The sequence below is a fragment of the Mercenaria mercenaria genome, chromosome 18 (assembly GCF_021730395.1).
Source record: "Mercenaria mercenaria strain notata chromosome 18, MADL_Memer_1, whole genome shotgun sequence".
NCBI classification, from domain to species: Eukaryota; Metazoa; Mollusca; class Bivalvia; order Venerida; family Veneridae; genus Mercenaria; species Mercenaria mercenaria.
This window is the reverse complement of record NC_069378.1, coordinates 28,594,494-28,610,800: the sequence shown is the minus strand read 5'-3', so window position 1 is coordinate 28,610,800 and position 16,307 is coordinate 28,594,494. Positions and strand designations below refer to the sequence as shown.

Sequence of the window (16,307 nt, the reverse complement as noted above, 5' to 3'; positions counted from 1 at the left end):
TTATTTTCATTTTACAATTGCTAACCAATGAGAACATTTTATAAATTTCGAAATATCTAAATTAAATCTGGAGGCGTAAAGCTTTAAATGATTATTTAACTATGCTTTGCTCAATTCATGCAAGTTTACTGTTTGTGTTAACCCTTTCAGAAATCCAACCCAATATTATACTGGACGTTTCAGGTAGATACTCGTCCAAATAAATTTTAGTGTGGTAGAGAACAATATCAAATATTAATACTGGACTATTTGTTTAGAACATAACGTTTTTCAAGATATAAAACTCTAATAATTTGTAAACTACAATTATTTTGTATTTTTTAACATACAAGCAGCGAAACAAACAACAAAACGAAAAATATACGGCATAACGCGACATAAACACTTTTTGGATGGTAAAAAGTTTTTATTGCAGATTACATTTTCAGTTATTTGATATTGATCAGTAAACCAAGTACACAGTGTTCCTGGATCCTGTACCAGTACTGACTTGTTCCCCGCACTCAATGTCTTTTAACAAGTCGTCACGGAAAACACATGACTCGCCCGGGGATTTAACTAAAGACTCCACGGTCCGTAAGCTCTCCCTATTCCGCTAAGAGGGCGGAATTCTTAAGATAAACGACAAAAAGAAAATAATCGCGATATATCAACCTTTACCTATGTTTGGATTGATTCTTACACGCCCGAGCTGCTGGACGGGCCCTGTGTTGGTTCAACCGAAACGGATGTCACGTTGACTCTGTTAGTGCATATACGTCGGAATATGATTTTCACAAAGGCCTGTCGAAACTGCTTACTCCTGCCTACATATACAAGTGGGTTCCATGTGCTAGCTGACTTGGCTAACAAAGGTGCGAACATTGCTACGGATTGCGGGAGTTGATTTACATCATTCAACATGACCCATACTGACATCACACCATATGGAGCCCAGGCGACCAGAAAAGACGCTGAAAAAAGCAACAATTCAGGCTAATTTCACAAATAGGTATTTAATGTTTAAACGTTTAGTAGAATAAGGACATGACATACATTGAATACATTTTTTTTCTTGCATACCGGACAGGCTTATTGGTGCTTTTAACGGTGCCTGAAAAATCAATTGCATACCGGACAGGCTTACTGGTGCTTTTAACGGAGCCTGCAAAATCTATCTTACATATAACTATATGCTGTAGTGACGTCATAAGGAACTAAATGTACATTTGTAGTACCTTTGTAAATGCATGCATTAATATCTATTTTTTATATAAATAATATAAAGATAAAGTACATTGATAGTTGCGCTTTGTTCCTAATTCAAAAGTTAAGCTGATAGCCAAAGACCTTATCTGATAACTTGAAAATAGATAGACAAGAGCCGACCGTGTCTAATAAGAAGCCAATGAATATAACAAGAAAAAGGTTATTACTAATAATGAGAAAGGACGAGAACGCGACGTTCACCTCCGTCGACCTTGTTCTTGCAGCAAACTCATCTCCCTGTCCGCTTTTCTTCTGTACCTGAAAGAAAAAGCATTCGGTGAGTATCTTGACGAGATAAACTCAACTAAAATGCAAATAACTAAACAATTCTATAAAGTTCATTAGTCTCTCATGCTTAAAATTAAATAGTATGAACAAACCAAGTTTACTTTTTGATTTATAAATAGTTGTAATCCCTTTTCAGTAGTTCGGAGGCAGTGACATGATTTTGCAGTTATCTTCATTTACAAAGTCTAGGGTCTCCTCCTACTAGTATTTTACAAATACAAAGATGAATCTCAAAATTGGAAAACCTATATTCGATCTCTGTTTGAATACAATATGGTTATTTTAACAGTTACTTCATCTGGAATATTGTATTCGGCTCGAGTGGATTTTGCTAGGTCGGATCGAAGCGCCTCGTGTGATTCGACCTGGCAAAATCCACGAGAGCTGAATAAAATATCCCAGATAATGCTACTGTTATAAAGACTTATAAAGACCCTTTTGTAATATATCTCCACCATTTTGTTTGTTGTTTTGTTATCAAACGAAAGTTTATCACTGAGTGTAGTTTTGTGAGCGCTGTTTACAAAACAGTTAATAGAACTGTGTCAAGTCATGCATATCAAATGATAGTAGTCCGGCAACCTACAATACAAAAGGTACAATACGGATTTTTTTCTGCCTGTTCGTATTTACTTGTGAAATACAAACCGTATATTTGACAAAAATTATATAGGTATATACTGAAATGTAAGATGATAACTCACCGTGACGAAAATGCGTAGATAACAGAAAACAATAATAGTAACGGGCAACAACAGCACCAGCACTAAGATTGCTATTGCGTACGACTGAGGTGACGATGCATGATTAGCCCAATCAGGTCCACAAGACATTCCACCTGGTTCTACAACAAATCTTCCCCAGCCAACCAGTGGAAATGTTGCCCAAAGCAACCCATATCCGAGGCATGATAAAATGGTCATCGCAGCTTTAAACGTAGTGATTTTCTTCGCAAATGGTGACTCTGTGATGACAAAATAGCGATCAATGGCAACCGCTGTAAGAATACAAATGCTGGAAACTCCCAGCAGTGTAACAACGAAACCGTAGCCCTGACACCACGCAGCACCAAACAACCAGTTGCCATGGAAATTTGAAGCTATCACAAACGGATATCCAATCAAGATCATTGTGATGTCACACATGACGCAGCCAACGATCAAAACATTTGACGGTGTCTGTAACGTCGACGATTTGCGAAATGTATGAATAATAGCTGAATTCGCTGCAAGCCCAACAACTGCAATGCAGAAAAATAAAATAGCTAAAACTATTCTGGTAGCATCCGGTATATCATTTATTCCTGCCAGTCCATTGCTATTGGCATTGTACAAATCTGCGTCCGTTATCCCCATTATAACAGCAGTTTCGACTACCAATATTTAGTTAATGTTATATTTTTCTCCTTCGCTATAAATTTCCATTCCTGCTTGATATATATCTAAGTTGTTAACACACTACATGTACGCTGTGTCGATGAATGTTGAAAGATATTGTTTCGTAGCGACAAGACTTTGAGCACTTAGCACCTTAGAAGTGTTTACAGTTGCCATGACAGAGAATTGTGTTTCAAGGCTTGTTAATGGGCAACGGAACTTAATAATAAAAATGAAAAGTTTAAAGAGTGCATACCATCAGAGACATTTATGTTACATAGAATTTCACTTAGAGCATGATTTAGACCTCATTTTGAAATACCTTTTAATACCTCGAACAAATAAACTAGCATTGCATATAGTCATAGAATAGTACAGGACAAGTTAACTCCTTCAACACATCATCTAGTGTAAGTTCAGCTTTCATATATTTCTGAAAGAATACTGAGATGGGCATTGTATTTGAGCATGTACTGTATAAGTTTTAAAGCAGTTAATTTTATCGATTTTAAATTTCTATGGTACGCAACTACACTCGAATGCGAAAGAATATCAAATACAAATAATCGGAAATTCGTTGCAAAATATACTTCAAGGACAAAATGTTAAAGAAATCTAGAATCTTAATATTTTCAAACTAAATATTGTGACGTCACGCCATTGTAAAGTCACGACGCAATGCACGTGAGAATGCGCGGGTAAAATGATTATAAATTCGTTAATTTTGAAAACAGATAAAAATCATAAACGACGTTTAGGCAGTGTATGAAAACAAGGAGCTCCGTTTTCAATATCACGCCCCAGGTGCATGATCAGATATATTGTTTTTTGAGGATTTAAGTTTAAAAGTGAAGATCATATTACAATTTTCATCATATGCCAATTTCATCTATATATATAGGTCAGCTTGCAGGTCTTGCCACATGGTTTGTTGAGTGTGAGTACGAACTTAATTGGTTCATTTATGTGGACTGTAAGACCAAAAATGTTCTTTACTGAAGTTTTAAGTTTGAAGGTGAAGGTCATAATTATGAGGATCAAGGTCATTTATTCATTTATATATAGGTCAGTTTGTAGGTCTGGCCAAAAAGATTGTTGAGCGTGCGTATAAACTAAATCGGGTCAATGGGCGAAACTGCGAAATCGGGTCCGTACGGACGGACGGACAAACGGACAGTTCAATCGTTATATACTTGGGGGCATAAAAAGAAGTATAAATGCAATGAAAACGAGCCAAATTTAAGCAATTGTCAACAGTTCTTAGTCTGGGTCGAAGCACTATTTATAGAGAAACTGAAAGTTGGAAATTTAATACTCAGTTAAGTTATATTTGTAGCTTATGCCATTCGAAAGTAACATCACGAAGATGACACGTTGGCCAAAAAGATATTTGATTTTTTTATCATTAAAAGTTTTCTCAGATGTTTTACGGTTGAAATGAAAGATATGTACTTGTTTGATACTAAACTTATGCTAATACAGATCGATCTTCTTTCAACCAAGTAAGTAAAATGATATTAATGTACCTGATACAAAACCAGTCCCGCCTCTGTGTTTAATGCTGAATGAAAGATTGTACGTGCTATCATATCACAAGCTGAAATAACAAATAAGAGACTTTAATTGATTGATTTTGTATCTATTTCAAATTACAAGTTAAGAGTTTTATCTCAAATTTAAAAAAATTCTCTTAACATAAAGTAGAAAAATACCACCAAACACGAAACTATTACAATTTTAATATACCGAAAGGCTTCATCAGGTACATAAATAGCGGAACTGACGTATCGTCAGCGTGAAAAATAGCGCCAGCGCACTTAACAACGTTACATACATTAGTGGGAAAATGCTTTTAACATAAATGCAACAAAAGATAATATTTGTAATATCAGGCTATCGGAGGCTATCGGATCAGTAATATACGATTCTTTTTATTAACATAAAGCGAATTCTTGCCGGAGAACGTAATACACAATAAAATGTTAAAAGCACTTATCTATTATACAATAGGGTTAATATATCAGTTGCTTAATTTTTCGATGTTGTATCCGACTCAAGTGGGTTTTCCCAGACGCGTGAACGTGCCATATGTGCTCCGGTCTGGTAAAATCTACGACAGCCTAATACAGCATCTTGGTATTTTGTATTATACAAATGTAGATTTTTAGGAAGGTAAGTTATGAAAGGAGTAATAAATCTTGTCATTGTTTTTGTGCAAAACAAAATAGAAAATAAAAACAAGCACACAGGAACGTCTCTTGTTTCACATAATGATTCAGCTATACTTAGATTCTTATTTGGCTAGTTTCTTTTATCCTGAATTTTATCTTCTGTCAAATGCCCTGCTGTCTGCGTATTGCTTTAAACATGCTGATATAGTTTGGAAGTTTCTGAAGTCATGGACTAAACATGGGCCTTGTAATGACCCCAGACCATTGTGAAGATATTAAATATATCATGCAAACTTCTTTTTCAAGATATTGCTAGCTATTATATGCACACTGTCTTTGGTATGTCCGCTTTCATTAAGTGTTCAAGTCTTGTATGTATTTTCGTCAATGAAGAAAAAGTAGTAGTAGAATCCTAGAAGAGTTAATAAGTACCTCTGACGTAACCTAGGGAAACGAACGTCGAAATTATACTGGAATTTGTATCCCTTAATTCATATAATGTCTGATTACTTCACCGTAAAAGAATTTTACTATGATCAAAAATCATAATTGGCTTATTATCATAAATTATGCAATAAAATATGTTACCTTGAAACATAGAATATTTTTTGTGATAAGTCGATGGCCACCATTTTACTGACTAATGTTGTCGATGGATGATATTACAGCCCATACAAGTATTATTCCGGACATGGCGGGTCAACGCAAAACAGACAAAATTCATAAAGGACATTTCAAGTGGTGTTTGAAAAAAACGAAGTATAAATACAATTAATGCGAGCCAAACTAAAGCAACAGTTTAATAGTTTTGAATCTGTGTAGATGCACTATTAGTCTAAGAGAAACTGAAACTTGGAAATGTGGTTCAGTTATATTTGTAGCTTATGGAAGTCACGAAGATGATATGTTTGCCAATAAAAAAGAATACTTGAATTTTAAATCGTAAAATGGTTTGAGAAAGTCCCTAGAAATACCGAAGTATGAGACATTCGGTATCGGTTTATTTCGTAAATGTCTATTAGCCAATGTTTGCTCCGTAGAAATGTAAGATATGCACTGGTTTTGCTATTAAGCTTATGTTAAAACAGACTGATCTTCTTTCAACCAACTAAGTAAAATGATATCAATGTATCTAATACAAAAATAGTTCTGCATCTGTCTTTGATACTGGATGAGAGATTTCTCTTGCTATCATGCAACTTGCTGAAATAAAAAAAATAAGAAGCTTTACTTGATTGATTTTATATTTATTTCCATTTACAAGTTAAGAGTTTTATCTCAGATGTAATTGAATTTCTTTTACAAAAACTGTAATTCTTGCTGTAGAACGTAATCCACAGTAAAATGTTAAGGGTAAATGGGACAGTTTACTATATGTTTATAGGGCAAAACTTTTCCTACCAGCAGAATTTCTTTAAACTTTGTATACTGAATAAGAAACAAGTTTAAAACAGAAATATGTATTAAATATCATAGGTACCCAGGCTTGATAATGAATTATCTGCCCTTGAAAGCCGTTTTTTTTTAGGTATTTTCCGACTCGCTAATATGAAAAAGGCAAAGCCTCTGAGCGAGCGTAGCTTAAACGACAAAGAAACTATTCACTAGTGATGGGCAAATCGGTTAGATTTGCCAACCGATTAATCGGCATAATCGGACAAACCAACCGATTCGATTAATCGGACATAATCGGATAATCGGTTACTCTAGTTGCATATCTATAAGTTCACCTCACAGTGTATGTTTTATGTCATTACTTAAGAAATGAACCACACATACATCAAATATCCTATTTCTATTGTATCCCTTCATAAACACGAGTAAGTTAACAGCGTAAAAGTAAAATATTTGTGAAGATAGTAAACTTCAAATCTGGGACTCGTCTTAATTTCACCAGGGACTTATCCAGTGATATTGTATTATTAAATTAAAATTATTTAGAGCAAAAAAGTATTAACGATTTATTAATTCTTAGATAACAACTGGAATGATTTCAATCACACAAAATAAAATATTGAAAATACCCTTGCTAATATGCTTGCCTAAGTCTTACGGCATGCTATGCGTACTGCCATACTAATGTCAAGATTTTAGGTTGATGGTTTTTGTAAAAGCCATATATCTTCCAAAAACTGGGTGATCACAGATGACCTCAATTTCTGCCGAGACTTTGGAGGAAGCCATTTTTACGTAGAGTAGTTTCCTTTGGCGTATTTGCCCCAAAGAATCGTAAATACGAGAAAGAAAAAGGTCAGAAACAAGAAAATTATCCGTTTAGGGTGCCAAGTAATTAATCGGTCAGGGAAAAGTGAAGTCGGCGATCGCGCTCATGAATGCAATGCCGACGATTATTCGATTGTCGCCGATTGTCGGCCCATCACTACTATTCACTGCTCAAAATGATTCGCGAGAACCTATTCACTTGAAAAGAAAAAATAGTGTCATCATACATGTAACAGCGAATATCATACGTTGCAAAATTTATAGAAAGCCGGTGTCACGATGACGTCATTACCTATTTGCCGCGTTCATGTGGCTTTATGCTTATTAATGACATTTTTTACCATTTTCTGGCCAATGCTTGATCTTTTAAAAGAAAATAATTTTTTTTCTACCAACTGGAAATCTTTCTTGCATTATTTTTGAGTGATGGATGATATTCAGCAATAAAATGAAGTTCTGTATTCACCGCGAACAAAGCATTTCCTGTGAGCACCTGTCCGCTAGGGTGCGCTTTTCGTAAAATAAAAGCAAAATTGAAATTATTTCCATAACACAACTTTTTAAAAATAAAAACACCTAAATGAATATAGAGATATATAACTCAAATATGAAATTAGAAAAAAAAAAAAAATTCCCGACTTTGACGGCCCCCTGACGTCGACGAAGGTTTTTCAGCTACATCACTTTGCCTCATTCGGCACATTTTTGTTATATTCGCCTACACATTGCCGTAAGGCGAGCTGCGTGCTCGCAATGAAGCGCAATTGCTCGCGAGCTCACTCGCTATAAGTGTGCTGAAAAGTATTTACACAAACAAAAATAGCAATCTACAATATCACTACAATATCACTGATGATACTTCAGAATTGAACATTCAGTACGCCTCTGAAACGTTATGAAGTGATTCTTGAATTGAATTCCCGCGTTTTGTTTATGTAAGATTTCTTGTTCGAAAAACGTTATAAACTGCCTTAGCCCTATTAGTAAATTAATGAGAAAAAGGATTTTATTATCAGTAGTATGCAATTTTTTGTTAGAAAGATCATAGCCGAGAACTCACCAGGCTCGCCTTTCATTTGCTTTTTTGTATGAAGTTTTTTTTTATTGAACTAGGTAATGAATATCAATGAAAGAAGCCCGTTCAAATGCATGATGTGGGATTGGATTTCAACATATTACAATTCAGATTGCTTTTCTACCTGTTCGTTTTTACTTGTGAAATACAAGCTGTCGAGACACAGGGTTTGAATTAGTATTATATAAATACAAGTATAGGTATACTTGTATGCGAAATATTTTTTAGTACGAACTTTAGGAAATAAAATCCTAAACTTAGGATTTTATCTTGGTTTTTAGGAATACGGTTTAATATATTTACTTAGGCAACTGTCCCCATTTGAGAGCCGGCGCACTTCATGAATATGATTATTTTTAGGATTTAGGATTGCTATTAAGTATGTTATATATATATCAGTTATAATGCATTATTGCATTTAATACAGAGTATTAAAACTAATATCGTTGTCGTCTTCTATATTGAAGTAATACTACTGCTGGTGTATTGAAACTCCAGTAGTCCTGTATATTGTAGTGTATTTCATCAAGGCATCCTGACCCCCCTGGCTGAAGTACGCTACAATATGTTATATGAATGGTTAAAATTAATGATATCTACACACTACTGCGAATGGATTAAAATGTTTTTGTTACTAAATGTATAGACATGGGTATTGATTTCTAGATTTTAAATGTAGAAAATTTATTCACACTATAAATTTTATAAATTTAACCTATACAATCCTTAGTATGATATTCTTACATATATAAAATCTTGTTTGTTTGCCGATTTCAGGCATGTACAAACAGGAAAAAAACGTGTACAAACAAGAAGAGTCTCGTGAGCACGCGCAGTTGGTGAACGTTTTTGGATTCCACCGTAGACAAAAGATGGACACTAAATTTTAAAATCAGTTTTAGTCGAAGCCGAAAGGTCCGAGAATTATAAAATCTTTTCATCTGCCTTTTAATTAAATATCACTTTTAATTCTTACTTTACTTTCAACGTGCAATAAGTGCTTCCTCTCTTGATACGAGACTGCATTTGCGTTCCATATAATTGTATTGACTCAAAATCGCAATTTAATCCCTGCAAATGATAGACAAAAACATTTAGAAACATACAGTATCGTTTTCTTTTACAAATTAATTTGAATAGAGAAAGCTGACATGATTTCTTTATATCTTATTGTAAAACTTTTAAAAATGTTTTTGTCTACTTTACACATCTATGCAGCCTACTGATAACAGGTTTGTACTGGTACAGAAGCCAGGAACACTGGTTAGGTTAACTGCCCGCCGTTACATGACTGAAATACTGTTGAAAAACGGCGTTAAACCCAAAACAAACAAACAAAATCTGATGATGTATAACGTAAAAGCATACACATAAAGAAGCTGAAAGGGTAAACTTTATGTTTGAAGGATTTCCCCATAGTTATTGGACATTTGATGAACAGTGTTTATGTTATATCTTTAAATCTATTTGTAGATCTAACCAACTATGTTTGAGTTTATAAATCCTATCTGAATTGATTATATCGATGTTTGAAAAATTGAAATTTTTGTGTTTATCAAACTTTGATCGCGACTAGACGAGGTGCAAAGCAAAATATTCTACATTAAGTTACAAAATAAATAGACCTAGAGATTTCGTTTATAAGGACCATTACTCAATAATGTTTACATTTAAAAAAGCACAAAGGACTGAAAGAACCAGGCAGTACTGTGGCCCTCGGGCTATTTTGGTACAAGGGCCAGTGCACCAACAAATCTCTCGGGTCTCTGCAGATGTCGTTACATGAAAAAAACAACTTTCGTTAACCCTATATCATGCGTCTTTAGAACGTGCGTAGTTTCAATCAATTTATTTTTGACTGCAAATGACAAAAGTTGTTTACGTTGACTTAGATTCCATACATCAACTTTTCTTGTTAAAATAGTTTTATAAGAATAAGAAAATCAGATAAAATGACATAATGGCGTTTTACTGTTATTTCGATGTCCTGTTTTGCCAACCCCGCGGTTCGAATTGAAAATTATCGCGCAGAACAAAAGAACGACATTTATGTACAGAGAGATGATAATACCTTTAAGACGCGCCACTGAGTAATTGTATTCTTTCGTTTTTCCATGATGGTAATTACACATAATTTGCATGAAAAATATTGAGAAATAAAGTAACTAATTGAGTTGCAAAATGCCAGTGACGTATCTTAGGCCAAGACAATATGTTTTTGTATGCATTTTATTGAAAGAATGTAGCAACATGCACAGAGTTTGGTGCATCAAGTTCAGGCTAGCTCTTGTTTCTATAGTCATTTACTTATACTGAAAAAAAGATTTACTGAATCAGTTGGCAATTGAAGTTGTGAATAAAAACATTAATTCAGGGAGGACCTAAATTGTCCACCAGTCATTTTGTAGTATACTAGTACCTGTATTACACCAGTATTATCAGAATGATGTTCACGAAGGTCATGTTGGAGGAACATGTAGGTTACTAGGTTGTGGTGGGTCTTTAACACTGTTGTTCTATTGTTGTGACATTATTCACCTTCCAAGAAATACTGAAAAAAATAACATTTCACTATTTCAAAGTTTTTAATGTTTGTTTCATTTCTATAGACATGCTACATTTTAGTAAATGCATTTATTGATGGAGCTATGCAGTAGTGATGGCGCTATGAAGTAGTGGTGGCGCTCTGGTATAAAATGAGTGTTAAATGTATTTTTTCATACATTGTTTATCAATTGGATATTGGGATTCTGAAGCGGGAAAGGAAAAGTGAGGTGCTCCCAATAACTACAAGGAAAACAAAATCTTGCCGAGCCACTTTTTCTCTAATAAACACAAGTACACCATGGAGGCAACTTCTACAAGACGAAAACAGACTCTATAAAGTAATCGCCATGCGAAATGGCTAAATATGTTCACTTATCAAATATGTCATTATCATAAGTGAATTCGCCTTCCAGACAGAATACAACTTTGATAAGCCATTCACTGTCAAATCAAGAAACACGTTAAGATATGAGACGAATCTAAATATGACAATAAATATGAAGAAATACTTAAATATATTAGCGAAGTGGAGAAGTGTGATACTTTATTTTATTGATTTGGTACACAATATGACTCTGTCACCGATTAGACAGATAGGTTGACTGATTCATTTATTTTTCTCAGATGAATCTATTTCATAAGCATATGATGATGTTCTAGAAATACTTGCAGGCGCGTATCCAGGCATACGCACGTACGCCAATGCTTACAATTAATCACTAAAAGTGAAAAAATAAAACTTCCATATATGCAATAAAACAGAAGGCTATGGTGAGGGTGTGGTATTTTCTAATTTTGAGATTCAAAATAACATTTTCCGATGTAATCGTATCTGATAACGAACGGTCACGCTTTCTTTTGAATGAAGTATACTGAATGAAGCGTATACACATTAATACTAGTTTGTCTCCCTTTGACGCTGTATCGCTGTATTGTTTTGGTATCCGAATGATGTGCAAAGCTCGGTATTTATTAATATGTCAACCTCATCGAATCTACTATACGGTGACAGTTTTGCGATGCATAAGACGACAGTCAAAACAATTAGTCTGTTACACTGATCTGTCTTATCGAATACAGTTAATATGTAGTATTTAACGCATGGAAGAGTCTTATCAAAAAGATGAAAATGCTGACCGCGGCATGGGACAATGTTCATTAATATACTTTCCTTTCCAGGTTAGCATCTATCTAGGAACTGCGTATGTGTGTATGTCAGTAGCTACGGCAACGGCCGAGTGCTCGTTTTCAGCAAACATACATATGTTACGGAATCCTGTTCGTGCCACTTTCATATCTTTAATGAAACCTCGCATTGTCGCACGGTGTTAGGAATTTTTTCTTACTATAGTACATTGGATAAAATTTTCTGTTACACCATTTAAAACGGTAAATGCCATCAATTAGAAATTTGTGTCGGTGTAATGATACATAATACCCAGAAGGAATTATATCAGTCAATTTGTCCAGAAATTTTATCCCAAGCGACGGACTATGCGACAATGCGAGGTTTTATTAAATATTGCGTTGTGAAGTTGGTTTCCGGGGAATTCTCAAATTCCCAATGCGAGAATAAAGAAAACATGAGAAAATTAGGACGATAATTATCGACTTAAAACCTCGCGAGGATCGTTAATTCTCGCATGTATATATGTTTTTGGACACTTGTCGCGTGTTGGTGAGGCGAGTATATAAGTGGCACGAACAGGGTTCCCCACTACGTAGTATCATGTACACCGAAAGAATGTATAAGGCCTCGGTTTATCAAATGTGAACCGCGAGCGATATAAACGCCGGGCAATATAAGAATCTTTCACTGTTTAAAGGTGCGGATGGAAATATCTGGCTCGAGGGTGACAGTTAGGCGATAACGAGGCTCTGCCGAGTTGCCGCAAAACAGTTACCCGAGAGCTAGATATTTCCATCCGCACCTTCAACTAGTGACAGATTTTTTTCTTGCATGTCGTATACGTATTCTTTAATTAATAGAAGAAATGAAGTAAAACGAATGTTTTTCTTTTGAGTATGATTTATTAAAGTACCATACGAAATTACGCATTTATTTATAAATTGCAGCACGTGAGCCATCTTAAACCCGGGGTGTAAGACGAGTTTTCCTAGCACCGGCAAAAACAAGGGAAAATTCTGTCTGGCATGCAAAAAGTCGTGATATCGTTGCTAGAAAAAAATCACCAGCTTGCTTTGATTTTCAAAATTTAAATGACAAATGATTCATATCTAAGTAGTAGACAGGACAGATATATTTTATTACTGATCAGTATGATTATTTGTTGCATTTAAAATCTGCGATACATTGTTATGTCGGTCAGCGTTAGCCTTAGTTTGAGCTATTTGAACAGATGCTAGGTATACAACATATTCTAATCGGATCAGCACTTTTATTGACAACGTAATCTTCTCTATGTACATGTATGTATGTTCCTTTGAAAAATAATTGTAACATTTAAATTATATCACTTTGAGAATATATTAAAAAATAAGAAAACAAGGACAAGGTGTCTTCAGCATAGTAACCATTCCTACTACAGTCTTATATCTTTCATATTATTAAAACTTGAGCCGCACCATGAGAAAACCAACATCGTGCATTTGCAACCAGCATGGATCATGACCAGCCTGATCCATACTGTTCGCTTTCAAATTCTACTGCAGTTAGAGAAACTGTTAGCGAACAGTATGGATCCTGACCAGACTGCGCGGTCTGGACCCATGCTGGTCGCAAATGCACTATGTTGGTTTTCTCATGATGCGGCTCAAATGTATTTGTTGGTGGATGTTTGAAGCAACCCTTCTGCTATGACTTTCCACTTCAGTTTCTATTTGCCATGGACCTGTTTTGTGCTGTATGTCTCAGACTGTGTTTGCTGTGCTCTGTGCTGCCGGGAAATATACTCATACATATTAATTTTGATACCATACTCCATAATTATGGCTGGCCAAACCTTAACGTATGAACACATTTCAATTACTTGACACATTTGAGACACAAACAGTTAAATATTCTCTTTTCCCTAACACTTGACTCCATAGAACTACAAGCCCAAAATCGTATAAGCCCCCAATTTACCTCAATACCTCTATTCTGTGGAACTTAATGAAACCTACTAAAAAACTAGAGGAAATAAAATAAAAGCAGGTTTTACAAATCTTATTTTTATGTAGATCTGGATAAGTTTTTTTTTTCAGCATGCAAAAGTGCATATTACTTCTATTTGTATTAATATCTTATGAAGACAACTTTATGCATCAACTGCAGTCACGAATAATCACAACTTTAACAACAAAAATACATGCAGACAATCTTTGAAGCAGTTATGCATAACTATACATGAATATCCATTTATGGTCAATAATAACTATGAGATCAATGCATCGATTCGGTAATTTATACCACTTTCTTCCGATATTTTTTCAACTGTATTTTAAAGATGAATGATCATTATATTTTAGTTTTGCTGTTTGCTTTCTTTAGTTAGTCAACGGTAGTATAAAAGTGCAGGAGCAAAGGCACGACGAAGAAAACTCGATAAGTCGACAGCTCGATGACAGAAACGTCAAATTATTTGTTGTTTTCGTCAGCGTGCTAGAGCCCCATCACCATCCTGACATCTCTCCATTGACATCGTGCTATTTTAATGTTGTGTTGTTAATTCTTGCCATCGTACCATCAGCGTCGTAATGCCGTGCTGTTGCCCCATGACAAACGTTCCATCGCTGTGGTAGCGTTACCTTCCCTACTGACATGCCCAATAGGTCAGGAGTTACACGAAAGTGTTTTATGCAATATTTCATTTTAAACGAAACTATAATGATGGCACGATAGTAATGTCAAGAAAACACAATAGTAACGAAGTGTTACCCTGCAAATTATCACCTTTTTCCCTACATATTCGTATACCCGAGTCTGCAAATGTTTTTGTTTCCTAAACTTAACTTTTCAATTATGTTTCCTTTCAGAAGTTCATAAGTGGTGGTTACTTCAAATAACATTAATGAAGGCAAAAACAGCAAAAAATATGCAGCAACTATTTGGTAAAATATACCATACGAAGGTACAGTTCTTTGTATATAACCTAGAGCTATCATGTCATAAAACAGTATTTTATATGAGACTAGGTATGTGATAGATAGCTGACCTTTGAAAATATCACCAATATTATATTTCTTGATGTTGAGAGTTTTCGCATGATCTATTATATAACATGACTTTAAAGACATTTTCCTAGTAGGGCTGTTTAATAAAATGTAAAAAAATGCCTCAGGGGAAAGCTGTAAGCGTTATATTTTTTGTAATGTATGAGACATTAACACATCATCAGTTGACTTACAGGAATGTTTCAGACTTTTACTACACAGGCAAATGTCTCCTAATTTTTCACATACACCTATGTAGATTATATCATAGTCATATTGAAGCGCATATATTATCTTTGCAAATGAACAACGATTTTGCCCGAGGGACTTCTTAAGATGATCGATATACCATATTTGAAATGATTAAGCAAAACTTATTTTTTATATCAGAAACAGAAACTTAAACAGAAATAGGCGAAATAGGATTATATTACATAAGTAGAACTTGTCTGATTGACGAAAAGTAATCTGTGTTTCCATAAATATCACAATGTTGATCAGAAAACCGAATTTATGCAACAAATGGGAAACCAGATTCGGAAATTTGATGAAATTAATTTCGTTTTAACACTTCAATGCACTTTCAGTATATGCCAACTTGTTGCAGAGATCCAATAGTGTACGGTTATGCGTTTACAACATAAGGTACCATACAATATAAAAGCTTAATTAAACGTTCCCTTGAACATAACAACATACATTATATCTATCTATTGTGATCTATTCCCATGGCCAAATTACTTATTTGCACAAGGACTGCATGATTCCCAAGCAAAACGTGTTTTATTATGCTTCTTGCTATATAATATTTCTTGTTTCTGATAAAAGAAATAACTTCTAGTAAAGGATCAGTAAATAATATCAAATTCTGTCCATCTTAAAGGTACACAAAATATTTGTTGCTGTTGCTTTTTTGTGTGCGTTTCAAGACGATGTAACCTACTAATAAACTTTGATAATGTGGCAGGTGAGTCCAATAAGTCCAGGGGTGTTCAAAGATAATCCTTAATAGATCTATTGTGCAGCAACTATTGGATTTACCTGTATTGGAAAATAAACAGTGTCGACTGTATTGAGGTCAACTGCCACATTATCAAAGTTTATTAGTACGTAGGGACATGCAAAACATTACGCGTCATTTATTTATGTACAAAAGATTTGAAACGGAGCTGTATAAACTTTGAAAATAATAAGTGTTTGCTATTTACCTGGACGTTGCGATGA

General features: G+C 34.6%; 1 protein-coding gene across 1 annotated transcript; it reads right to left on the bottom strand.

Annotated features, from left to right (window-relative positions):
- Positions 1–678: 678 nt before the first annotated feature.
- LOC123538066 (visual pigment-like receptor peropsin) lies at positions 679–2,891 on the bottom strand. The gene is made up of 3 exons (XM_045322029.2): positions 2,241–2,891; positions 1,416–1,506; positions 679–953 (listed from the first exon to the last, which is right to left on the bottom strand). The coding sequence occupies exons 1-3, from the start codon at positions 2,889–2,891 to the stop codon at positions 679–681; spliced, it is 1,017 nt and encodes a 338-aa protein (XP_045177964.2).
- Between the last annotated feature and the right edge of the window lie 13,416 nt (positions 2,892–16,307).

Bases quoted from the DNA above. Each gene is read 5' to 3' on its own strand.
- LOC123538066 (XM_045322029.2), bottom strand. From the start codon at position 2,891: ATGGGGATAACGGACGCAGATTTGTACAATGCCAATAGCAATGGACTG. The intron at 1,507-2,240 runs GTGAGTTATCAT...TTTTTCTTTCAG, and splicing joins ATCTACGCATTTTCGTCACG to GTACAGAAGAAAAGCGGACA. The intron at 954-1,415 runs GTAATAACCTTT...TGCTTTTTTCAG, and splicing joins CTCGTCCTTTCTCATTATTA to CGTCTTTTCTGGTCGCCTGG.